The 27389-nt window shown below is 47.2% G+C and overlaps 1 protein-coding gene across 1 annotated transcript in view; it reads right to left on the minus strand.

Moving 5' to 3' along the window:
• Positions 1-3580: 3580 nt before the first annotated feature.
• The window catches only part of LOC105042264 (uncharacterized), a 66452-nt gene continuing 42643 nt past the window's right edge, over positions 3581-27389 (minus strand). The window contains exons 4-5 of the mRNA XM_010919398.4: positions 4423-4607; positions 3581-4343 (exon numbers count right to left, since the gene is read on the minus strand). Coding sequence (XP_010917700.1) covers positions 3953-4343; positions 4423-4607 — 576 coding nt within the window. The 3' untranslated portion in view covers positions 3581-3952. The remainder of the gene's footprint in view (positions 4344-4422; positions 4608-27389) is intronic.

Consider the following 27389-nt stretch of genomic DNA (forward strand, 5'->3'; position numbering starts at 1 on the left):
ACTACTCCAAACGCTCTCTGAACTTCACTTTCAGCCGATTCTCGACAGTGGTCGACTATTCTCTGAATCTCTTCCAGACTTCTCCCAGCCACGATCGACTTTACTCCAAATTTTCTTCGGACTTCATCAATGACCGAGCTTCTTCAGCAGCAGGACTTCTACAGTAATCAGACTCCATCCAAGTTTCTACGGTGGTCGACCGCCTTCCGAATTTCAGCCGAACTTCTACCGCAAGCAGTCTACTCCGAACTTCTACCACAAGCAGTCCACTCTGAACTTCTACTGCAAGCGGACCTCTACTGTAAGCGAATTCCATCCGAGCTTCTACTGTAAATGAATTTCTTCTGAACTATTACAGACGAATTTCAGTCGAGCTTCTCCGATAAGCGGTCTCCATCCGGACTTCTATAAGAACCAGACTCCGTCTGAACTTCCATAGCAGATGGATTTCGGACGAACTTCTACAACGGACGAGCTCCAGCAGCTGGATTTTTACAACAACCAATCGCCTCCAGTGTCTTCCGTACCTATCCAGCCATCAACCTTCAACAACGCCAGTCGGACTTCCACAGGATCCTCCAGATTCCTCCAGCAAACAAACTTCCATAACGCCTTCCGGACTCTTCTATCGACCGACCTTCAGCCGGATTCCTTGTGCAATCAGACCTCTCCAGTAGACAAATCTTCAGACAAGTTTCTACATCATACAAATTCCAGATGAACTTCTACGACGGATAGGCTCCACCGGATCTCTACTCTGAACTTCTTCCGGACCTCGTCAATGACTGAGCTTCTCCAAAAGCAGGACTTCTACAATAAGAAGTCTTCATCCGAGCTTCCACGACAACTGATCTTCGATCGAGCTTCTACAATAAGCGACCTCCTTTCGGACTCCTATGAGAGCTGGACTCCGTCTGAACTTCTACAGCAGAACCATATCCCGGACTCCTCCAACGTTCGACCTTCCACAGTGTCCTCAAAGACTCCTCCAGCGGACGAACCTCCACAACGTCATCCGAAGTCCACTATCGGTTGACCCTCTGTCGGATTTCCCATAAAACCAGACTTCCCCAACAAAAAGTTTCCGTTCGAGCTTCTACAGCAGATGACTTCCGCCTGCAGCATCAGCGCTCTAGGCACCCGATAACAGTGGACTCATCAGCAACCTCGGAAACATCCGAGCCTCACTTAGATTGCAGAGACAAAGAGTCATTCCGCTCCATCAAACGTCCCAACCGAGCTTCAGCCGTCAGGCCCAAACTCTCTGGCAAGTCACGACAATGACCACTACCCCACTCCACTCTCTATAACAGATTCCACGTGGTCCCACCACTCTCTGGCAAGTCGCGACAACGGACACCACTCCACTCTCCATAACAAACTCTACGTGGCTTTGAACGGCCCACTGACGCCACTACTCTCCGCAATAAACTCCGCGTGGCCACGAACAGTCTACTACCAGGCGGTTACAGACGTCATTGTCGATCAGTTACGCTCTCCGTGTATATAAAGGGACCCCCAGATACGTTCTTCTCTAAACTCTAAACCCTATCTCGAAACTCTGCTAAAATCCCATTCGAGTGCTCTATTTCTGTTGAGGCAGAGTACTGACTTGAGCATCGGAGGGTCTTGTCGGAGCACCCCCAACTCCGGTTTAGACTTTCCTTGCAGGTCCCGATAGTGGACGCGATCCCCTCGACTCCAGTTTCTCCGACGTCGGCGGAATTCTGCACCAACAGGAACCAATAACCCGATCAACTTGAATTCAAAAAGAAATAGTACATGTAATATATGTCATTAAGAAAGCTAATATAACCTCTATATAGGATGATATATCCTCTCTAGATTAGAAAACTGAACCTGTAAGAGAACCTGTTTGTGTAGAAATGGATGTAAAAACATTGTAAGTGTTGCCAAAGTTGTTAGAGAGCAAATGAAGCCTTTTTACTGGTTTTGTTATGAAAAAGAAAGTTATTTTTAGCATTAAATCTCTTTGGTTGGTTGTTTCTTGTTCCAGTAACTTCTTGGTAGTCTTCTATATAAATAACTTCTCTCCATCTGCATTATTTTCTTTAGAAAGTTATTTCCAACATGAAACTAACCAGCTCTTGTGTGAGTAACAAATAGCCAAACATAAAACTAACCCTCCATGAATCGTATATAAATTAATTAATCAAACTTGATCAACCTAATATGTTTGACCATTTATTGTAGTTAGTTGATGACCAATTAATTTTTGGGTGTTCTTAACTTCTCAATATTAGTTTTCTTTTTTGTTAGTCAAATGAACCTTAGCCAAAAAGAAAGGCCAACCTCCAGAGGCTAGAAATTTAAGCAATTGGTTAATAAAACTATGTACATGATTTTGGAGGTTTCTATCTTTTCAAAGCAATCCAATGTTTTTTCGTTGAAATCTTTCTTCTACTTTTTCTCTTTTTTATTCAAAATACAGAAAGAAATACATGGTCTTATCAATTCTAGCACCTTCATCCTCATTGTTGCCGGTCCCTTATTCCCATGGATGTTAATATGCCATGTAAGGAGAAGGGGGAGAGGGATGGAGAAGGGAGTGCAAAGTCAAGGCAGAGAGTGAGATGGGGTGGATTGAAAGTTTCTACAAAATAACATGGAGTTGGAGTATGGTATCAAAATACTACAGATAGGATACTCTCTGAAGTTCTTCTTCGCTTCCGAACGCTTAGCCAGCCAATATTTTCTAACCTTTTTACCATGAAATTTAAAAATTCAGGCATCGCCCAAAACTCTAGAGTTCTTGGCTATTCAAACACCCTCTAAAGAACCCAGGAGGTTGCATCTTGTTTTAATATGCCATGTAAGGAGAAGAGGGAGAGGGATGGAGAAGGGAGTGCAAAGTCAAGGCAGAGAGTGAGATGGGGTGGATTGAAAGTTTCTACAAAATAACATGGAGTTGGAGTATGGTATCAAAATACTACAGATAGGATACTTTCTGAAGTTCTTCTTCGCTTTCGAACGCTTAGCCAGCCAATATTTTCTAACCTTTTTATCATGAAATTTAAAAATTCAGGCATCACCCAAAACTCCAGAGTTCTTGGCTATTCAAACACCTTTTAAAGAACCCAGGAGGTTGCATCTTGTTTTCTAACCATGCATGCCAATATCTTGAGACCGTGCTAGCACCTAACGAATCCTGGACTCGAAGGCCTTCAGATTAAATAGTAGCAGCCAACATTAAGTTGGACCCACGTAAAGCCATTAAAGTGTGCAGTTTTTCTCCTCCCATGCTTTACATGTTTGATATTATCTCTAACTCAAACGATACAGACTTTGATCAGGTTTTTGACTAAGGTTGATATGGCATCTATACATTTAAAATTTACTATATCGATTCGCCAAGAAATACGCCAAGAGATAGTTTGAGGCTAGTTTGTTAATTCTGTTCTTATGAAATATATTTTTACCAAAAGCGAAGTTTTAAAACAATTGCAATCGATGATGCCTGGTTTTAATGCTTTTGGTTTTGGCAGTGACTCCACAAACGTCTTCATATATCTGGAATGAATTCACAATATCAATGACAATGATGACCGCAGCTCAGCAATAAAAAAGATGCCCCCAAGGAAGATATTTTTTTCTCAAAATAATAATATCCAACACAACCTGTTCAATTCGTTCTATTGTAGCACGGAGCTAGAATTTCTTCTTTAATTGAAAAAAGGAATGATATCTTACGTGCCATAAGAGGAATCTAATTGTCCATATCTTCACTTGTTTGGTAAGAATTGTCCATATCTTCATGATGATGTGATTTTGTATAATCATACACAGTTTCAGTGCAACAAGTCATTATTCAGCAGTAGAACAGACACAAGTATCAAGCAGAAATTGCGTCAACTCAATCAGGTTGTCACCCCTTTTGTTTGAGTAAAAATGCTGAGATTTCAGCCTTCCAAAACCAAGGCTCAATTGGTCGCTACAGAGCTATTCCTTGCTCAGAACCAATTTTAATGTCATAATCCCTCCTGCTTTGAGAGATATTGTAAAACTCTGCCAAGTATTCCAAAGCTTCAAGATTCCCATTGCAAACTTTCCACAATGATGCAACCTCTCCTCTAGCTACAGTTCCCCATTTCTCGCAATCATCCATGAAATCTAATAGCTTCGTATAAAAAGAATCATAATTTATAAGCAGGAAAGGGACAGCAAGCTTTGAGCCAATTCTCTCCAGTTGAATTAATGCTAGAATCTCGAACACCTCATCTAACGTTCCAATCCCACCAGGAAAAGCAACCACAGCTGTCCTGTCAGATGGATTGTTCCGCACTGCAGCATCCACCAACCCATGTTTCCTTGCTGAGAAGAACCTGCTTTGATGATTTCACAAATGAGATTTCAATTTACATCTAAAGGAATTCTGCATTAAAGGCTTATTTGACTAATTACCTGCATGTAAGATACATCTCTGAAGGGAGATAGGGATGGAAGTTTGAGGTTGTCCATTCACCTGATTCCCTTGCTATCTTGAATCCACCAACTGGCTTCTTTGCATCAAAAGCGCCTTTAATCGCAGCATCCATGAGACCAGGACCAGCACCTGTCCATGTGGTGCAGTCCAAAAGATTTGCAATCTGTAGCGATAATAAATGACATACATCCAGCGGTTTTTAATAGCAAGCATGTGATGTTTAGATAGACATACATAAGCATGTCTATCTACATAGATAATGCACTTACTAATATCAACATTTAGCGGGATGGGAAATTTTCAATCTCAAAGATCACTAGCCTAACATAACTAGGTGACTTTCTGCCGAGGAAGAGCTACTTACTGCATATAACACATTGCTTGTACAGATATTGCAATATGCCTATCTATACTCAGAAAAATACAATACCAAATGAATGTTAAAATCTGGAACCAGGCCATTTTGTTGAAACACTAAATGTTGTTTAAAGTCGTCTTAGATAAATTTTCTTGCCAGGTTTTGGGTTTTGGCAATGTTTGGCTATAATAGAAGTTATGAGGTCCTGAGATTTGAGAAATACCTGAACATTTAAAAATTGAAATTTTAATACAACACCAAAAATTGAGAATTTACACTATAGTAGGCAAAACAACTTTTTATTCTCGAGGTATTAGAAGTTTTAAGTATCTTTATTGCATGCAAATGGGGGATACTAATTACATATATTTTCTTAAAACAGAAATGAACCCTAGCAGCTGACCTTCTCAACCAACCTGGGGAACTAACCAGTCAAACCGACCTATGGGCCCCAAATTGTACTTGCAAGCCTATAAATAGAGCGCAGTGGGCACTGTTGGGTAGGAAGAAGAGGATGGTAGGCTTTTGAGAGAGTGAAGAAGGGCAACTAGCCTAGAAAGAAGAAGAAGATGATGATGATAACGGTAATGATGTTCTTAAAACCTAGGGTTCTTCTCAAAACTTTATAGTCTCCTTTAAAGCAATTCTTCCATGCATCTTAAGATTGAAGTTTCTTTGGTGTTCCACTCAATATCAAACTTAGTCATTTTAAAGTTCTAAACTTATGATCACTTCCAATGTTTACATTTTTGAATTCAACTCTGCATTTGTACCAAATCAAGGTTGTTTTGAAACCTATGAATCCTGAAAAGCTTTCCAGTTTTTTTTATGAAAATCTGAACATAGTTTTAAATTTTTTTCAACTGTATTTGTATTGTTGGGTATAAAATAACCCCAGCCGAAGTTCATAAAGGGCCGACCCACCCAAGACTCTTCCGGCTTCCGACCTTGTGCGGCGTCTTTCTGAACTCCTCCGACTGTCCGAGCTTCCATAATACCATCCGGACTCCCCCAGCGGTCGACCTTCCACAGTGTCCTCCAGATTCCTCCAACGGACGAACTCCTATCGTGCCATCCGAACTTCACCAATAATAAGCTCCTCCATTCATCTACCGGACTGCTCCAAATGCTCTCCGGGCTTCACTACCAGCCGATTTTCTACAGTGATCGATTACTCTCTGAATCTCTTCCAGACTTCTTCCAACCACGATCGACTTTATTCTGAACTTCTTCCAGACTTCGTCAATGACCGAACTTCTCCAGCAGCAGGACTTCTACAGTAACTAGACTCCGTCCAAGTTCTACGGTGGTCAACCGCCTTCCGAATTTCATCCGAGCTCCTGCAAGAGCCGGACTTCGTCCGAACTCTTACAATAGATGAATCCCAGACGAACTTCTACAACGGACAGACTCCACCAGCCGGATCTCTACTTCGAACTTCTATAGCAAGCGGACTTCATCCGAACTTCCACGACAACTGGTCTTCATCCGAGCTTCTACAGTAAGCAGCCTCCTTTCAGACTCTTACAAGAGCCGGACTCCGTTCGAACTTCTACAACAGAATTGAATCCCGGACTCCTCCAACGTTCGACCTTCCACAGTGTCCTCAAGACTTCTCCAACGGATGAATCTCCACAACGCCATCCGAACTCCACTGCCGGTCGACCCTCTGTCGGATTCCTTATGAAACCGGACCTCTCCGACGGACAATCTTCAAACGAGCTTCCACATCAGGCAAATTTCAGATGGACTTCTCTAGCAATCGGACTCCCACCGGACTTCTCTAACAGAAAATTTCCGTCCGAGCTTCTACAGCAGATGACTTCCGCCTGCAGCATCAGCGCCTAAGGCACCCCACAACTGTGGACTCATCAGCAACTTCGGAAACATCCGAGCTTCTCTTAGGTTGCTGAGACAGAGAGCCGTTCCGCTCCACCAGACGTCCCAGCCCGAACTCTCCGGCAAGTCGCGACAATGGACACCACTCCACTCTCTGTAACAGATTCCACGTGGCCCTGAACGGCCTACTGACGCCACTACTCTCCGTAACAAACTTCGCGTGGCCCCGAACGACCCACTATCAGGCAGTTACGGACGTCGCTGTCAATCAGTTACGCTCTTCTGTCTATAAAAAAGACCCTCCAGATACGTTTTTCTTGAAGCTCTAATCTCTATCTCGAAACTCTGCAAAAATCCCATTCGAGTGCTCCATTTCTGTTGAGGCAGAGTACTAACTTAAGCGTCGGAAAATCCTGCCGGAGCACCCCTAACTTCGGTTTAGACTTCCCTTGCAGGTCCCGATAGCGGCCGCGATCCTCTCAACTCCAGCTTCTCCGGTGTTGGCGGAATTCTGCACCAACAGAATGGCGCTAGAGGAAGAGCCTGTGTCTTCGCAGGACTCTTGTTCTTAAAGGAGTACTCAACGGGACTGTCTTCGGTCATCTTCTTCAACATTTTCTTCTTCTCCTGCCAGATCCTCACCTGATGCCTCCCCGAAAAGCATCCACCAGGCGATCTACGGCCTCTGTGGCCAGATCTCAGCGAGATCCGCAAGCTCCGGCCTCGTCTCCAGTTTCTCAGGCTCCTCCTCCGGCAACAGCAGTCGGCATGGAGCAGTTCGACCAGCTGGTTCAGCAGGTCAGAGGCCTCACCGAAGCAGTGCAGGCCATGCAGCAGTAACAACAGCCGCAGGCATCTGTGCAGTTGGAAAGAGCATCGCCGGAGTTCCAGAATCCGATGATCGGGCAGGCCACTTGGGCCAGTCGCCCTGTCTTTCCTGGAAAGGGAAAGCAGAAGGCGGAGAGCCCTCCATCCGATCATAATTCCACCTCCGGAGGGTCCCTACCTCCGTTCTACCAGAAGACTCTCGAGACTCACAGTCGAGAGGACCTCCTGGATCAAAGATTCCAGGAGATGAACCGACGGATTGAAGAGCTCCGCCATGCTCCCTCTGCTTACGGTGAGGACATCTGTACTGACCCTCCTTTCTCTCAAATGATTATGCAGGAACCGATCCCGCCGAACTTCAAGCTCCCCCAATTCGAAAGCTACGACGGGACCTCGGATCCGGTTGATCACCTAGAAGCCTTCCGGACAATGATGCTGCTCCATGGCACGCCAGACGCCATCCTGTGCCGAGCTTTCCCATCCACCTTGAAGGGAGCGGCAAGAAATTGGTACTCGGCATTGAAGCCGGATACTATCTTCTCCTTCGATCAGATGAGCCATCAGTTCGCTGCTCATTTCGTCAGCAGCCGACGTCTCCGGAGAGGTTCGGAGTTCCTCATCAACATCAAGCAGGAGGGAGAATCCATCCGAACTTACGTCAACCGCTTTAATGCCGCTGCATTGGAGGTCCGGAACTTGGACCAATCAATTGCAATGGCCGTCCTAAAGAGCGGTCATCAAAAGAATGATCTTCTGTTTTTCCTGAAAAAGAAGTACCTCAGGAACTTCGCTGATTTGCTGGCTCGAGCCGAAGGACATGCCCGAGCAAAGGAAGCCTTCAAGCTGAAGGACGAGGAGGCCGTTAAGGAGCGGCAGACGGGTGACTCCAACAAGCCCGCTGCTGAAAAAGGACAGAGTGAAGCTCGGCCACGTTCTCGAACTCTCCCGGACACAAGCGTGTCCGAACTCCTCCTCGAGCTCGTAGGCAGAGGAGCCCGGACCGCAGAGTTCGGCGGAGCTCTCCCCTAGGAAGATTCCACAGCTACACCCTTCTCAATGCTCCAAAAGTCCAAGTGCTGATGGAGGTCAGGGAGCAGCTGCCAAGGTCGGAAAGGATGCGCACACATCCTGGGAAGCGCAACCCTAACAAATTCTGCCTCTATCATCGTGACCACGGCCACGACACGGAGGAGTGTATTCAGCTCCGGGATGAGATCGAGAAGCTCATCAGATGAGGTCGGCTCGACAGATTCATTCGACGCCGGTCTGAAGGCAGGGAGATCGACTGAGGGCCCTACCACAGCCAGAGCCGCCAAGGAGGGAGGAACAGCCTGAAGATCGGCCCCCCATCGGGATCATCAACACCATCTCTGGAGGTCCCCAGTGGGGAGCGGCCAGTGGATCGACCGGACCGCCCAAGCGGCAGAGGACTGAAGAATCCATAACCTTTACTGAAGAAGATGCTAAGGAGATTCAGTTCTCCCATAATGATGCGGTTGTAGTTTCTTTAAATATTGCTAATTATGATGTATGCCGCATTCTTGTTGATAGTGGAAGCTCGGCCGATATTTTGTTTTATGATGCATTCTCAAAAATGTCCATTCCGGATGGCCGATTAGGGCCGATAAGCTCCCCGTTGGTGGGATTCACTGGCGATACTATGCCAATAGAAGGGGTAATAACTTTAACCGTAGTTGCAGGTCGGTACCCGAAGCAATCAAGAGCGCAAGTGGATTTTTTGATAGTGAGGGCGCCGTCTGCCTACAACGCAATACTCGGTTGACCTGACCTTAACGCCCTCCGAGCTGTGGTATCGACCTACCATTTGAAACTGAAATTTTCTACTAGCCAAGGGGTCGGAGAGGTCAGAAGAGATCAAGTCCTGGCAAGACACTGCTACAACATAGCCCTACAAAGAAATGGTCAGTCTGACCCGTCCTGTTAATGGATTGGACACCCGCGACGACCTTGCAGAAGAATGGGGTGAGCCAATTAAAGATCTTGTCTCAATTCTTTTGAACGATGGGAATGAGGAGCATGTGGTGAAGATCGGCTCCAACTTGGGAGCAAAAGGTACGGACACAACTCATCAATTTTCTACAAAAGAAAGCCGATGTTTTCGCTTGGGTTCCGACGGACATGCCAAGGATTGATGCTAAAGTCATGGAACACCGTCTGACTGCTAATCCCAAACATCGACCGACGAAGGAAAAAATCTGAAGTCATGCACCGGAAAGGCAGATGGCAATAGCTGAGGAAGTTGATAAACTCCTGAAAGCCGGGTTCATCAGAGAAGTCAACTATCCGAACTGGGTCTCCAACGTGGTTTTGGTCAAGAAGGCGAACGGCAAGTGGAGGATGTATATAGACTTCAAAAAGCTGAACAAAGCCTGTCCGAAGGACAGTTACCTTCTGCCCAAAATTGACCAATTAGTGGATGCAACCTCGGGCCACGAGCTTCTCACTTTCATGGATGCATTTTCCGGCTACAACCAAATCAGGATGGCACCAGAAGATGAAGAAAAAACTGCTTTTATTACTAACCGTGATCTTTATTGTTACAGGGTCATGCCTTTTGGCCTTAAAAATGCAAGGGCGACCCATCAATGGCTGGTGAATAAGATCTTCAAAGAGCAGAACGACTGCAACATGGAGGTATACGTGGATGATATGCTTGTAAAAAGTAAATCCACAATGAACCACATCGCTGACCTTGAAGAGACCTTCAGTGCCCTCCAAAAATATAACATGAAGCTGAACCCGATCAAGTGCGCTTTTGGAGTAACCTCAGAGAAATTTTTGGGCTTTATGGTATCGGGGCGCAGGATCGAAGCAAATCCAGAAAAGATTCGTGCCATCCAGGAAATGACCGCCCCGAAGTCAATAAAAGAAGTTCAGCGCCTTATTGGGAGAGTAGCAGCTCTGAATCGCTTCGTCTCAAGGTCGGTCGAACGATGCCTGTCTTTCTTTCAGACTCTCAAGCAGCTGAAGAACTTTTATTGGACCATTGAATGTCAGCAAGCATTCGAAGAATTAAAGAACTACCTCAGCTCACCTCCACTATTGGCAAAGCCCGAACCCGGAGAGTTGTTCCTGTACCTGGTGGTCTCCTTTGTGGCTCTCGCAGCAGTTCTGGTTAAGGAAGAAGCAAAAATTCAACGGCCGATCTACTACATAAGTCGAGTATTGAGATATACCGAAACCAGATATACTAAGTTAGAGAAACTTACGCCTTGTTGATTGCAGCTCGAAGACTCCGACCTTACTTTCAAGGGCACACCATAACACTGCTCACCGACCAGCCGATTAAGGCGGTTCTGCATCGAGCGGATGCTTCCGGAAGGATAGCGAAATGGACAGTCGAGCTCACAGAATTCGACATCAACTATCAACCTCGGCCGACGATTAAAGCTCAGATATTAGCCGACTTCATAGTGGAGTGCACTATTCCGGAAGAGGCCGAACTTGAACGAGGTGAAGCTGACAACTCAGGATTTCAGTCGAACTCCCCTGAAGAAAAAATAGATCTCCCTGATGGTTTTTGGGTCCTCTACGTGGACAGTTCCTCCAACATATCAGGCGCAGGCGCGGGCCTGATCTTGGTCAATCCAGAAGGAATTATTGCGTAGTACGCGCTACGCTGCGAATTTCCTGCGACAAATAACTGAGCAGAATATGAAGCTCTGATTGCAGGACTGAGGATTGCCAAAGAATTAGAAGTGGATCGGCTCCAAGCCTACAATGACTCCCCATTGATGGTGGGACAAGTCAACGAAAACTATGAAGCTTAGGAGAACAGTATGGCCAAGTATCTCGAAAAGATAAAAGAGATCATTCCTGCCTTCGGTAGCTTTGCCATCAAGCAGATTCCAAGAGCAGAAAATACTAGGACCGACCTCTCCAAGTTGGCTACACTGGCTCCAGTTGAACTGCCCAAGGAAGTCTTCTTCGAAGTTCTGAAGTGCCCCAGTACAGAAGAACCGCAGCTTGTGATGGAGATCAGCCATGAACCCAGCTGGATTGATCCACTGGTTGCATACCTCAAGGACGGGGTCCTTCCTCCTGATGTAAAAGAAGCTCGGAAGCTTAGGAACCAGACCTCCCGATATATTCTTTATGAAGGCAAGCTGTACAAAAGATCGTACTCTTTGCCCCTCCTGAAATGTCTCCGACCTTCTGAAACCGACTTCGCCTTGTGGGAGGTATATGAGGGAGTCTGCGGAAGTCACCTGGGGGCCAGATCTTTATTTCACAAACTGCTCCGACAAGGCTATTACTGGCCTACCATGTACCACGACTCTATCGAATATGTCAGAAGGTGTGATCGGTGTCAGAGATATGCAAATATCCAAAGGCAACCCGGCTCCGAACTTACACCCTTGAGTGCCCCATGGCCATTTGCACAATGGAGGATGGATATCCTCGAACCTTTTTTCATGACATCCGGGCAGCAAAAGTTCCTCCTGGTGGCAATTGCCTATTTCACCAAGTGGGTCGAAGCTGAACAAATCACAGAAGCTAAGGTGTAGGACTTCGTCTGGAAGTCAATTGTCTGTAGGTTCGGCTTACCCAGAACTCTCATTACCGATAATAGGCGACAATTTACTGGAGCAAGGTTTGTTGAATTTTGTGAGGGCTTAAACATCTCCCATAACTTCACGTCAGTAGCCCATCCGCAAGCAAATGGCGAAGCCGAGGTTACTAATAGGACTCTGTTACAAAGAATCAAGGCGAGACTTGAAAAAGCAAAGGAAACTTGGACAGATGAGCTTTATTATGTGTTGTGGGCATACCGAACTATCCAAAGACTGCCCACAGGGGAGATCCCCTTCGCCTTAGCCTTCGGAACAGAAGCCGTGATCCCGATCGAACTCAAGCTTCCATCGGCACGAGTCGTGGCATTCGATGAGCAGCGCAACTCACAGGATCTCAAGGCCAACCTCGACTTGTTAGAAGAAAAGCGGGAGACAGCTCAAGTTTAGATGGCTGCCTACAAGCAGAAAGTGGCCCGCTACTACAACTCCCGGGTCAAAAGCAAGGCCTTCAGAGCGGGGGACTTAGTACTTCGGCGAGCCGCTGTCTCACAACCTCAGAATCAAGGAAAACTTGCCCCTAACTGGAAAGGCCCGTATGAAGTCACGAAAGTGGTTCGGCCCGAAACATACTATCTAAAGGAGCTCGAAGGAGCAGACCTTTCGCGATCATGGAATTCGAAAAATCTATGAATGTATTACCGATAACTTTGCCTTAAATAAAAGTTTCTTTCATATTCGCATATCTTTTCTTTTGGTATAAGCTTATAACGATAGGGAGTAGCTCCTTCAGACAATCGAAATTAAGCGTGTCAGAAACAAGAGGAAAATCTCGTCCTGACACAAACGAAGGTCCGGTTATTTAGAGATCGGATGGGGGGAGAGGCCCTTGCAACGGCCCTAATGCGCCCCCACAGCCATGTTAGGAACAGGAGAAGAACCTCATCCTAACATGAGCAAAGTCGAAGGCCCGATTATTTAGAGACAGGATGGGGGAGAGGTCCTTGCAACGGCCCTAATGTACCCCCACAGCCATGCTAGGAACAGGAGGAGAACCTCGTCCTAACATGAGCAAAGTCGAAGGCCCGGTTATTTAGAGACCGGATGGGGGGAGAGGCCCTTGCAATGGCCCTTATGCGCCCCCACAGCCATGATAGGAACAGGAGAAGAACCTCGTCCTAACATGAGCAAAATCGAAGGCCCGATTATTTAGAGACCGGATGGGAGGAGAGGCCTTTGCAACGGCCCTTATGTGTCCCCGCAGTCCTGTTAGGAACAGGAGGAAGATCTCGTCCTAACATGAGCTGAAATTGATTGTATCGAAAACAGGAGGAGAACTTCATCCTGACACAAACGAAGATCTGATCGTTTGAGACCGGATGAAGGGAAAAGCCCCTCAGCAACTCCTCTACACCCCTACAATCCCGTTAGGAGCAGAAGAAAAACCCTCGTCCTAACACAAAAAAAAAACGACGAGCTACACCAGAAAAAAAAAATGAACTACATCCAAGACTCAAGGGACCTCGTCTCAACGAAGAAGAAAACCCTTGTCGAAAATCTCCAGTCCCTAAGGGCGAATCAGCACGGCGATGACTAGGAATCTTCAAACAACATCGACATCGAATAAGACGGAAGGCAAAAGAAGCTCGGTAAACGATAACTTAATGCAAGAATGGACGAGATGCAAAGATGAGGACGACTCGAAGAACGCCTAAGGCCGAGAAGGACGCTGGAGAAGAACGAAACTCTCAGGAAGGAGGGATCGAAGAAACTCTCAGACAAAGTGAGATCCCTGAAGGAGGGAGGCGGGTTTAAATAGGCAACAGGGTCCGACGCAATAATGATTGCAGATCTCCTCTGGTCGATCTACAACCGCCACGTGTCCCACTCATCATGGCAAGCAGCTGAAAGCGGCTGACAACTGACAGAATCATTATTGCGCCGTATCTAAAGCAACGCTCCAGCGGGAATTGCGAAAAAATCTTTTCGGATCACCTCGATTTGAAAAAGCTCCAGCACCAGCACGCCAAATGCCAAAATATCTGAAAACAATCGAGTACGAAAATCTAGGGAGGCAACTTCGGTTGTGAAAATTTTTCTGTACTTCATTCGGAATTCGAACTCGGAAGTAGGGGGACTGGTGTTGGGTATAAAATAACCCCAGCCGAAGTTTGTAAAAGGCCGACCCATCCAGGGCTCTTCCGACTTCCGACCTTGTGCGGCGTCTTTCTGAACTCCCTCGACTGTCCGAGCTTCCATAATACCATCCGGACTCCCCCAGCGGTCGACCTTCCATAGTGTCCTTCAGATTCCTCCAACGGACGAACTCCTATCGTGCCATCCGAACTTCACCAATAATAAGCTCCTCCATTCATCTACTGGACTGCTCCAAATGCTCTCCGGGCTTCATTACCAGCCGATTTTCTACAGTAATCGACTACTCTCTGAATCTCTTCCAGATTTCTTCCAGCCACGATCGACTTTATTTCGAACTTCTTCTGGACTTCGTCAATGATCGAACTTCTCCAGCAGCAGGACTTCTATAGTAACCAGATTCTGTCCAAGTTTCTACGGTGGTCGACCGCCTTTCGAATTTCATCCGAGCTCCTGCAAGAGCCGGACTTCGTCCGAACTCCTACAATAGATGGATCCCAGACGAATTTCTACAACGGACGGACTCCACCAGCCGAATCTCTACTCCGAACTTCTATAGCAAGCGGACTTCATCTGAGCTTCTACAATAAGAAGTCTTCATCCTAGCTTCCACGGCAACCGGTCTTCGTCCGAGTTTCTACAGTAAGCAGCCTCCTTTCAGACTCCTACAAAAACCGGACTCCGTCTGAACTTCTACAACAGAATTGAATCTCGGACTCCAACGTTCGACCTTCCACAGTGTCCTCAAGACTCCTCCAGCGGACGAACCTCCACAACGCCATCCGAACTCCACTGCCAGTCGACCCTCTATCAGATTCCTCATGAAACCGAACCTCTCCGACGGACAATCTTCAGACGAGCTTCCACATCAGGCAAATTCCAGACGAACTTCTCTAGCAATCGGACTCCTACCGGACTTCTCCAACAGAAAGTTCCCGTTCGAGCTTCTACAGCAGATGACTTCCGTCTGCAGCATCAGCGCCTAAGGCACCCCACAACTGTGGACTCATCGGCAACCTCAAAAACATCCGAGCTTCTCTTAGGTTGCTGAGACAGAGAACCGTTCCGCTTCACCAGACGTCCCAGCCCGAACTCTTCGGCAAGTCGTGACAACGGACACCACTTCACTCTCTGTAACAGATTCCATGTGGCCCTGAACGACCCACTGACGCCACTACTCTCCATAACAAACTCCGCGTGGCCCCAAACGGCCCACTACCAGGCAGTTACGGACGTCGCTGTCAATCAGTTACGCTCTCCCATCTATAAAAGAGACCCTCCAGATACGTTTTTCTCTTAAGTTCTAATCTCTATCTCGAAACTCTGCAAAAATCCCATTCGAGTACTCCATTTCTGTTGAGGCAGAGTACTGACTTGAACGTCGGAGGATCTTGCCGGAGCACCCCCAACTCCGATTTAGACTTCCCTTGCAAGTCCCGGTGGCGGCCGCGATCCCCTCAACTCCAGCTTCTCCGGCGTCGGCGGAATTCTGCACCAACATGTATCAATTTGAAGTTGTTTTAAAACCTATGAATGCTTAAAAACTTTCCAGGTTTTTATATGAAAATCTGAAACTAGTTTGGAAATTACCATGTCGTTTTCAAATTTTTTAAGTTTTATGACTTGAAATCCCATCTTTATTAGATTTTTTTAAAACACTTAAAATATTTTTTTGAACTTCTGAACACCGTTGGCATGCAATTTGTGAATTTCTGTTAAAGCTACAATAATAACATAATTCGAAAGTACGAGTGATTGGTACATGTGGCCTCACTTGAATTATTGATGAGGAATCTCTGGCTGGGTGGTATATGTGGCCACATTTGGAATTATAAATGATGATATGTCCAGTCCCTAGTTAGGTGGTATACGAGCAGACTTATCTGAATTAGCAATGTGGAGCTTTCAGCTAGGTGGCACATGTGGCCTAAAATGGATTCCCAATGATGACATTTGTAGGCCCTAGGCCAAGTTGTCAGAATAGACTTTGAGGATATAAGTGACCTCACCTGTGTTGGCCATGATAATTGTGACTTGTGAGAGGCTTTATGAGAAAATGTGAAATTAAGTGAAAAATTAAAGTTAAGAAATGCTAGGAAGCTGTGCTTGGCCATCATTCTCTCTCTGTTAATAGGTCAATCCAACATGGAATAAATTGTTTAGAAAAGGTAACAGCATTTTCCAATTTGCAACATAAATAAGCAACATGATACCAAAACCGCCCTCTTGATACATGAGTTCTCTTTCAAGAATGTGCTCGATGCATGATTACTTAGATGGCCAGCTTACTGGTGACTTGATGGAGAGGGAAATCAAGAAATTGGAGAGGGCGAGAGAGAAAAGAAGCTAGAGCAAGGAGAAAGAGAGCAGCATAACAGGACAAAAAGAACTTTCCTTCTTAACAACATACATACAATACATGATTGAGGTCTATCAAAAATATAGCTTACCCCTAACTAAAGGACCAAGAAATGAATAAATCAGAAAACATGAAATGCGAGGCCTAGGTAACTTGTATGTCAAGTAACTTGACGGCAAAATAACTTAAGAATTGGATTGCTTAAGGACTAAGTAATATTTGATAGTTTAGATGTTTCAATATGCTCAACTGATGCTCCAAGTTACTGGATGACAACTTCAATAAGCATGATACAGATTGTCACATGATCCAAGCCCTTAAATTCATCATACACTTATCCTGCATGGATCTCATCCTTGAGATCATAATGTCACTTTAATGCTAGATTGAGCTGCAAGTCTCCAAGATTTGATGATGGAAACCAACACAAAACTTTCTCATGAACTCGGTTGTTTTGGTGCTCTTGGATCATCGTTCACGAACGTTTTAATCATCTGATTAGTGGCAAGCATAAGTGAATCTAAGAAATCAACATAGTACTGATTTTCGAAGTATCGCCATAGAATCACAACCTTGAAAGATCCCAATCCATGTCATGGTTGTTTAGAAATTGCTCTAAAATTGGATCTTTAAAGCTTCCAATCTTCTTAATCAGATCCTTAGGATGTGGTGCACATTTAACTACAAGATCCTTGTATGAAGGATTGCTATTGGTAGGATCATCACAACATCTCCAATTGCAGATCTTGTCTAATGTATTTTCAACTGCTAGACCTCTAATATGTGGTCTGTCATATAGCTTGACAGCCTTGACTTCTACTTGCATTGAAAGAATTTGTTTGGATCTCGTTGATGATTCAAGGTAGGAGAAGATGACCTTTTATCAAGGTATTGTTTGACTCTAAAGCTGCTACAGTGGCTTGCAATTAGCATCCATTAACCCCAAGTCTTTGTTGAGAGGTATGAACCTGCTATTTATTGATGCTTTATCATTGCACATAAGCCTAAATCCTTCCTTGCACGTTGATGAAGAACCTCAATCTTGAAATTTAACTCATTGTTGATACAATGATGAAGAACATACTAGTTGAAGGTAGCATAGAAAGGAGATCAAGGAAAATAAAAGATTAATAGATTAGGATCTTTTTGCTTTGATACCAAAGTGATATAGGACCACTTGGGGGTTGGCCTGCTTATGCATAGAAGAAAAGATAGATAGAGGGGAATAAAAGGTACGAAACAGCTTTCTTCACAACATACTCGCATACAAAACATGATTTAGGTCTATCCTCCAGCCTTTCCATATCATATAGATACAGCCTACCCTAACTTAAAAGACCACATAACTAATAATATTAAGAAACGGGTAATTTGAGGCCTATGCAACTAGTACATTAAGTAACTTGGCAGCCAAGTAATGTAAAGATTAAGTTACTTAAGAGCTAAGTAACCTGAGGACTGCAACTTTGACAAAAATATTAAACTAACACAAACCCAATAGATGAACAAATCTACAACATACAACGTTTCAATATTAACCTTTGATGCATCAAGTAACTGGACAAGGGCTTGACGAATCATGGTATAGATTGTGCCACATGATCCAAGCCAAGGCTGGCGGAACCGGTATCGGTGGCCGGATCGGCTAGCCGGCGGTATGGTACGGCACGTCTCTGTTCCGTTCCGAACCGAGGCGAACCGACGAAGGAAAACACGAACGAACCGGGAAAGAAAAAGAGAGAGAAATAGAGAGAGAGAGGGAGGGAGAAAGAAAAAGAGGGAGGGGAATCCGCCGGAGGGCAGCCGTGGCCGTCGGGCGGCGGAAAGGGCTCCCGCAGCTTCGCGCGGGGAACAGGGACGATCCACCCCTGTTTCTCGAGGCTTTTTTTTAAAAAAGCCTTTTCAAAGTGAAGTCGGCAAAACCCTTGCCGGCTTCACTTAAGTGAAGCCGGTAAAACCCATGCCGACTTCACTTTGAAAAGATTTTTTAAAAAAAAAGCCCCGAGAAACAGGGGCGGATCATCCCTGTTCCCCGCACGGAGCCGCAGGAGTCCTTTCCGCCGTCCAACGACCACGGCTGCCCTCCGGCAGCCCCTCCGACGGATTTTTCTCCCTCTTTTTCTTCCTCCCTCCCTCTCTCTCTATTTCTCTCTCTCTCTTTTTCTTCCCCGACACCGGCATGTGCCATTTTGCATGCCGGAACCATCTCGGTTCTCCACCGAGACGGTTCGGCACACCCGTACCGGACGGTTCGATCCGGTACGACATTCCATGATCCAAGCCCTTGACTCCATTAATGCTACTTCCCCTTTTCTGCACCAAACCATCCCCCGAAATCATGACTTAAGAATAAGAGAAAAAGTACTATTGGCTTAGGATAAAGAATGATGATTTAGATGCTTCATAACACAAGGGTAGGTAACCAAGAAAATAAGATAAAAGCAAAAAAAACAAAATGATGATAGGCCATTTTAGAATTACCAAACCAAGGAAGAATATTGCAAAAAAAAGATTTCATTACTTGCACTAGACTAATATTGAGATGTAGAGAGAGATAGAATTAGGAGTTGTTTTTTGATGAAAACAGAATTAGGCGTTCTTATTGGACAAACCATTTTAGAAAAAAGTTACAGTTTCATAATTTGAGAGTTATAATCCCATACTCTCTTATCAATCAATTGCTTTGGTTCCTCAAGAAGAACTACCAAAGGGAATAGAAGAGAAAAGATTAAAACCATGGCTTCCATAACTAATTACTTATTGACATACATATTACGTATATGCATGTGTGTGTTTGTATATATATTAGGAGCAAAAAACAAAGAGCAACATTCATAACCATGACAATAACGAGGATGCTAAAGTACAGGGGAGTCACAAGCACCTAGTTTTGGCGACCTTGGATTCAACACTACCAGATGCTGCACTTAAGGTAGTCAACTACTAGCTCTCATTAGCAAGGAGAAATTGGAACTTGAGGCCACCACTTTGATTCCCTTGGCACCATCCATCATATAGCCATGGTAGGCACCACCAAATTCTCCAATAGGCCCTCAACCACGAAGAACGAACCGACTTTAACTAGGCAATTCAGGTCATGACGAGGCAAACCAATCAAGAACTGGAATAGTTTGGGCTCTTTAAATGATCCCAATTGCCCACCTAACCCCTTTTAAGCCTCATTCGCTCTTTAAAGCACTCGAGCCCCCTCAACCCCCCTTGCCTAAGCCCTAGATAGTCATCCAAGCCCTGTTCGTCTCCATATGGCATGGTGGACTCCATGAGATCCTATGTTATCCTCTCTCTCTCCCTCCTTCCTCACCCTCCCCCCTCCCTCTACCTCCCTCTCTCTACCTCTCTCTCCTTCTCCCACCATCCCTCTCCCTATTTCTATCATCCATGGCCAGCTCTACCACCAAATCCACACTCCCCGACTTTCTCCACCATCCATGGCCTCCTCTGCTACCAAATCCATGCTCCCCAAGCAGCCTCCACCACCAAATCCATCCTCCCCGAAACTTATCCATCATCCACAGCCTTTTCCACTACCAAATCCATGTTCCTCCAGTCTTCTCTATCATCTACGATCTCCTTTTGCCACCAAATCTGCAATCCTAGGCCACAATCTCAATCGTCAAGTATTGTCCCAGACCAGTATGAGCCTCTCTTCTCCCTACCCTCTTTCTCTCCTCCCTATTTCGGTATATCCCGAAATAGTATGGTACGAATCCGTACCATACCGAACCAACAGCCAACTGGTAAGACCCCTAATACTAGTTCAGCAAACCTTGCCCTCGATAATTAATTTCAAGTTGAAGCATCTCAAAAAGAAGCTCCAAAATGATTGCCTCCATTTTCAAAGAAGGATAATTTGGACAAGCTTGGAGGAGAGCAAAAGGAGAAGATGAGTAATCTTACTCTTTTGTTCTTGATAGAAAATAGAGGAGGCATTTTCTCCCTTTATTCCACCTAATTAACTAATCCAGATAAGAAGACATGTCATGGCTTCCTAGCAAGGTTCGCCATACCAGTCAATACCATATCGTACCGGTATCAAATCGATTCATAGTCTCATACCGTATCGATATTATTAGTTCATCAAATATACATCTCATTCAAGAAAACATATCGAGTATATCATCATTTCAAAACTTTTGTTCAATAGTAGTTTCACAAACCTTATCTTCCATTACTATCTAGATTTCTGATCACTAATTACCTTTCCGATTTGGATTATCCATGGTCACACTTTGGCCCAGGGCTAGCAAACCATAATCCTACACATCGGCCAGGGCTGGCAAACCATAATCCCATACTTTGGCCCGTGGCAGCAAATCATAATTTCCATACTTCGGCCTATAGCAGCAAACTCAATATCATGATTCAGCCCACAACTGGCAATCCATAATACTCATGCTTCGGTCTATGACCGCAAACCAATGAATCACAATTCGGTCCATGGCTAACAATACATAACATAGCTAATCCAAATCCTATCTACACAACCATCAAGCTATTTAGTTTTATCCTTGCCAAACAAATATATTTTCACAGTTTTGCTTGCCAAATCCAAAATAAGCAGCATCAAATTCTAAAAGACCAAAATCATCAAAATCAAAAACATGATATACAATAAAGAAAGATATATTTATATATTCAAATCACCAATCAATTGGCAATTATACTACAAAAGATGTGTTGGGTATAAAATACCCCCAGCCGAAGTCCTCCACAGAATCAACGGCTCCGCCAACAAGGCCAACCTCAAAAGAAATCTCCGCCCGGGCTCCCACGGGAGCCGGACTTCATCCTCGACGACCAACAACTTCAGCTACAAGACAGCTCCGCCCGGACTCCTACGGGAGCCGGGCCCCGCCGACGACTCCAACGACTGCAGACAGACTTCGTCCGGACTCCTACGGGAGCCGGACTCCGCCGACAACTTCGACCTGAAGAGGACTCCGCCCGGACTCCTACGGGAGCCGGGCTCTGCTCTCAGAATCAACTGATGGTAAGCTCCGTCCGGACTCCTACGGGAGCCGGACTTCACCTTTAACTTTGATTGCAGAGGACTCCGCTTGGACTCCTACGGGAGCCGGGCTCCGCTCTCAGTATCAACTGCTGGTAAGCTCCGTCCGGACTCCTACGGGAGCCGGACTTCACCTTTAACTTTGATTGCAGAGGACTCCGCCCGGACTCCTACGGGAGCCGAGCTCCGCTCTCAGTATCAACTGCTGGTAAGCTCCGTCCGGGCTCCTACGAGAGCCGGACTTCACCTTTAACTTTGATTGCAGAGGACTCCGCCCGGACTCCTACGGGAGCCGGGCTCCGCTCTCGGTATCAACTGCTGGTAAGCTCCGTCCGGACTCCTACGGGAGCCGGACTTCACCTTTAACTTTGATTGCAGAGGACTCCGCCCGGACTCCTACGGGAGCCGGGCTCCGCTCTCAGTATCAACTGCTGGTAAGCTCCGTCCGGGCTCCTACGGGAGCCGGACTTCACCTTTAACTTTGATTGCAGAGGACTCCGCCCGGACTCCTATGGGAGCCGGGCTCCGCTCTCGATATCAACTGCTGGTAAGCTCCGTCCGGACTCCTACGGGAGCCGGACTTCACCTTTAACTTTGATTGCAGAGGACTCCGCCCGGACTCCTACAGGAGCCGGGTTCCGCCCGCAACTTCAGCTCCGAGAGGGTTCCGCCCGGACTCCCACGGAAGCCGGGCTCCACCCACGACCCCAACCGCAAGGAGGACCCCTCCCGGACCTCTACAGAGGCCGGACTCCGACCGCTGCCGAGCTTCAATCAACAAATCCGCGCCCCCTGGCAGGTCACAATAACAACCATGATCCTGTTCCACTTCCTGTAGCGGATTCCGCGCGGCTCCATCACCCCCTGCGGCGGACCCATTACTCTCTGACAGGCTGTGTCAACGGCCACGATTCTGCTCCGCTCCCTGCGGCAGGTGCTGTGCGACTCCACTACTCCCTGACAACTAGCGGCAACGGACGCCGCTCCACTACCTGCAACAGGCTCTACGTGGCAGGCCATGACAATAGTCACGGGTCTACTCCACTACCCTTCGCGAAAAATTCCCCTGACCATGGGCAGCCCACTACCAGACGGTTACAAATGTCACCATCAATCCGTTGCCTCCTCCGCCTATAAAAGGGGGACCCAGATACGTTATTCCATAAGCTCATTTCTTATCTCAAAACTCTGCTAAATTCTCCGTTCGAGCACTCCATTCTTGTTGAGGCAGAGAACTGACTTGAGCGTCGGAGGGTCTTGCCGGAGCAACCCCACCTCCGGTTTAGACTTCCTTTGCAGGTCCCGGCGGCGACCGCGACTTCCCCGACTCCAGCTTCTCCGGCGCAAGCAGATTTGTGTACCAACAGGATTGGCGCTAGAGGAAGGGCATGAACCTTCGCAGTACCCTTGTTCTTAAAGGAGTGCTCAACGGATCCGCTTCCGGCCATCTTTTCCGGCACCCGCTCTTCCTCCCCTCATCTGATGCCTTCTCATGAGGTCTTTGCGCAACTGCCTCCGGCTATGGTCACCGATGAGGAGTGGCCGGGCGACCGGCCTCTGCCGGGTTCCGTCAATACCGTCTCGGGGGAATCCCGGCGGGAGGCAATCAACGTACCAGCTGCATCCCCCAAGCGACAAAAAGTTGAAGAACCCATAACCTTCACTGAAGTGGACACCCAGGGAGTCCAATTCCCTCATAACGACGCGGTCGTAGTTTCCTTGAACATAGCAAATTACGACGTCCGTCGCATTCTCGTCGACAACGGGAGTTCGGCCGACATCTTGTTCTACAACCCCTTTTCAAGAATGACCACTCTTGGCGGTCATCTGAGACCGATTTGCTCCCCCTTGATAGGGTTTACCAGTGACGCCGTTCCGACGGAAGGAATGATAGCTCTGACTGTGACCGCGGGTCAGTATCCAAAGCAGTCCAGAGCTCTGGTGAATTTTCTGGTGGTAAAGGCGCCATCTGCCTACAATGCAATCCTTGGCCGACCCGGCCTCAATGCCCTCAGAGCTGTTGTTTCAACCTACCATTTGAAATTGAAGTTCCCCACCAACCAGGGGATCGGAGAGGTCCGGGGAGACCAAGCCCTGGCCAGACATTGCTACAACATCGCCTTGCAAAGAAGCGATCAAGCGGACCTCTGTCCGGTCGATGGATTGGATGCTCGCGATGACCTCACTGAAGAGAGGGGCGGTCCAATCGAAGACCTAATACCAATCCCTTTGAATGATGGGAACACGGAGCATGTGGTGTTAATTGGCTCCAACCTGGGGGAGGAGGTGCAGAAGCGTCTTGTGGATTTCCTCCGAAGGAATGCGGACGTTTTCGCATGGGTCCCGACGGATATGCCGGGGATCGACACAGAAGTCATGGAACATCTGGCAGTCGACCCTAAACATCGGCCGACGAAAGAAAAAATCCGGAGTCATGCCCCGGAGAGGCAGAAGGCGATAGCCGAGGAAGTGGATAAGCTTCTCAAGGTCGGATTTATTAAGGAAGTCAATTATCCTGAGTGGATCTCCAATGTTGTTTTGGTCAAGAAAGCAAACAGCAAGTGGAGGATGTGTATCGACTTCAAAAAGCTGAATAAGGCTTGTCCAAAGGACAGCTACCCCCTTCCCAGGATCGACCAACTGGTGGACGCTACCTCAGGCTACGAGCTCCTCACTTTTATGGACGCGTTCTCCGGCTATAACCAGATTAGAATGGCATCGGAAGATGAAGAAAAGACAGCTTTCATCACTAATCGCGGCCTTTACTGCTACAGGGTCATGCCGTTCGGCCTCAAGAACGCGGGCGCAACCTATCAACGACTGGTGAATAAAATCTTCAAAGAGCAGATCGGCCGAAACATGGAGGTTTACGTGGACGATATGCTTGTAAAAAGCAGGTCTTCCAGAAATCATATCGCCGACCTCGAGGAAACCTTTGGCGCTCTTCGAAAGTATAGAATGAAGCTGAACCCGACCAAATGTGCTTTTGGGATAACCTCAGGAAAGTTCCTGGGCTTCATGGTATCGGGGCGCGGGATTGAGGCCAATCCAGAGAAAATTCGCGCCATCCAAGAGATGACCGTCCCAAGGTCGATCAAGGAGGTTCAGTGCCTCACGGGAAGGATAGCGGCTCTTAATCGCTTTGTCGCGAGGTCGGCCGAACGATGTTTGCCCTTCTTTCAAACCCTCAACCGGCCGAAGAACTTCTGTTGGACCTCTGAATGCCAACAGGCGTTCGAAGAATTAAAAAGCTACCTTAGCTCACCCCCGCTGCTGGCGAAGCCTGAGCCTGGGGAGGAACTATTTTTGTACCTGGCGGTCTCTCCCACGGCCCTCGCGGCTGTTCTTGTCAAAGAGGAAATGAAAGTCCAGCGACCAGTCTACTACATTAGCCGCGCGTTGAGGGACGCCGAGACCAGGTACACTAAATTAGAAAAACTGACCTACGCCTTGTTGGTTGCAGCTCGGAGACTCCGACCTTACTTTCAAGGGCATACCGTAACGCTGCTCACCGATCAACCGATCAAGGCGGTCCTGCACCGAGCTGATACCTCCGGAAGGATGGCAAAATGGGCGATCGAGCTCACGGAATTCGACATCAACTACAGACCTAGACCAGCAGTAAAGGCCCAAATACTGGCAGATTTCATCGTAGAGTGCACCATCCCAGAGGAGGCCGAACCTGAGCAAAGCAGAGTGGACGACCTGAAGTCTCAACCGAACTCCCCTAACGAAGAAGCCAGTCCCTCTGATTGCTTTTGGACCCTCTATGTGGACGGATCCTCCAACATGGCAGGCGCGGGTGCGAGCCTGATCTTGGTCAGCCCGGAGGGAGTCATCGCGGAGTACGCTCTGCGTTTCGGGTTTCCCGCAACAAACAATGGAGCGGAATATGAGGCTCTGATTGCAGGATTAAGGATCGCCAAAGAGCTGGGAATAGGTCAACTCCGGGCGCACAGCGATTCCCAACTTGTGGTGGGACAAGTCTGCGGGAGTTATGAAGTGCGGGAGGACAGTATGGCCAGGTACCTTGAGAAAGTGAAGGAGCTTACCCTTGCCTTTAGCAACTTCGACATTAGGCAAATTCCAAGGTCAGAGAATACCAGAGCCGACCTTCTCTCCAAGCTGGCCACGTCGGCCCCGGCCGAATTGCCCAAAGGCGTCCTCTTTGAAGTTCTGAAACATCCGAGTACAGAAGAACCACGGCCTGTAATGGAGATCGACCACGAGCCCAGCTGGGTCGACCCACTGATAACCTATCTTAGAGATGGAGTTCTTCCTCGGGATGCGAAGGAGGCTCGGAAGCTCCGAAATCAAGCCTCCCGGTACATCCTTTATGAGGGCAAATTGTACAAAAGATCATACTCCTTGCCCCTCTTAAGGTGTCTCCGGCCCTCAGAAGCTGACTACGCTTTATGGGAAGTACACGAGAGAGCTTGCGGAAACCATTTGGGTGCCAGATCTTTATCCAACAAGCTACTCCGCCAAGGGTATTACTGGCCAACGATGCATTATGATTCGATCGAATACGTCAAAAAGTGCGATCGATGCCAGAGATACGCCAACGTCCAGAGACAGCCCGCCACTGAGCTCACACCCCTAAGTGCCCCATGGCCTTTTGCACAGTGGGGGATGGACATCTTTGGCCCCTTTCCCATAGCGTCTGGGCAAAGGAAGTTCCTCCTGGTAGCGATCGACTACTTCACCAAATGGGTTGAAGCCGAACCACTAGCAAAAATCACAGAAGCAAAAGTACAAGATTTCGTTTGGAAGTCAATTGTGTGCAGGTTCGATCTACCTAGAACCCTAATCACTGATAACGGACGGCAATTCGTGGGAGCAAGATTCGCCGAATTCTGTGAAGATCTAAACATCTCCCACAACTTCACATCAGTAGCCCACCCTCAGGCGAACGGCGAAGCTGAGGTAACTAACAGAACCCTTTTGCAGGGAATTAAGACAAGGCTTGAAAAAGCAAAAGGAACTTTGGCGGACGAGCTTTATCACGTGCTATGGGCGTATCGAACTACCCAGAGGTTACCTACAGGGGAGACTCCCTTTGCTTTAGCCTTTGGTACGGAAGCCGTCATCCCGATCGAGCTTAAACTCCCGTCGGCACGAGTCGTGGCATTCGACGAACCCCAAAATGCACAAAGTCTCAGAGCCAACCTCGACCTACTGGAAGAAAGACGGGAGATTGCTCAGGTTCGAATGGCAGCCTACAGACAGAAAGTTGCCTGATATTACAACGCCCGGGTCAAGAGCAAAGCCTTTAAAGCAGGAGATCTGGTGCTTCGACGAGCTGCTGTCTCGCAACCTCAGGACCGGGGGAAGCTCGCCCCGAACTGGGAGGGACCTTATGAGGTCAAAGAAGTAGTTCGGCCCGGAACTTATTATCTCAAGGAATTCGGAGGAGCCGACCTCCCGCGACCGTGGAGCTCAGAAAACTTACGGATGTACTACCAGTGACTTCGTTTTAGTCGAAAATCGCATACCCATGTGTCTTTAGACAATTCAAGAAAACTGTGTCAAAAACAAAAGGGCAATCTCATAAAGTCGAAGGCCCGGTTCCTTTTAGACCGGATGGGGGGAGAGGCCCTACAACGTCCATATGTGCCCCCACAGCCCTGTTAGGGACAGGAGGAGAACCTCGCCCTAACTTGAGCAAAGTCGAAGGCCCGGTTCCTTTTAGACCGGATGGGGGGAGAGGCCCTACAACGCCCATATGTGCCCCCACAGCCCTGTTAGGGACAGGAGGAGAACCTCGCCCTAACTTGAGCAAAGTCGAAGGCTCGGTTCCTTTTAGACCGGATGGGGGGAGAGGCCCTACAACGCCCATATGTACC

Source organism: Elaeis guineensis, chromosome 6, assembly GCF_000442705.2.
Source record: "Elaeis guineensis isolate ETL-2024a chromosome 6, EG11, whole genome shotgun sequence".
Lineage (NCBI taxonomy): Eukaryota > Viridiplantae > Streptophyta > Magnoliopsida > Arecales > Arecaceae > Elaeis > Elaeis guineensis.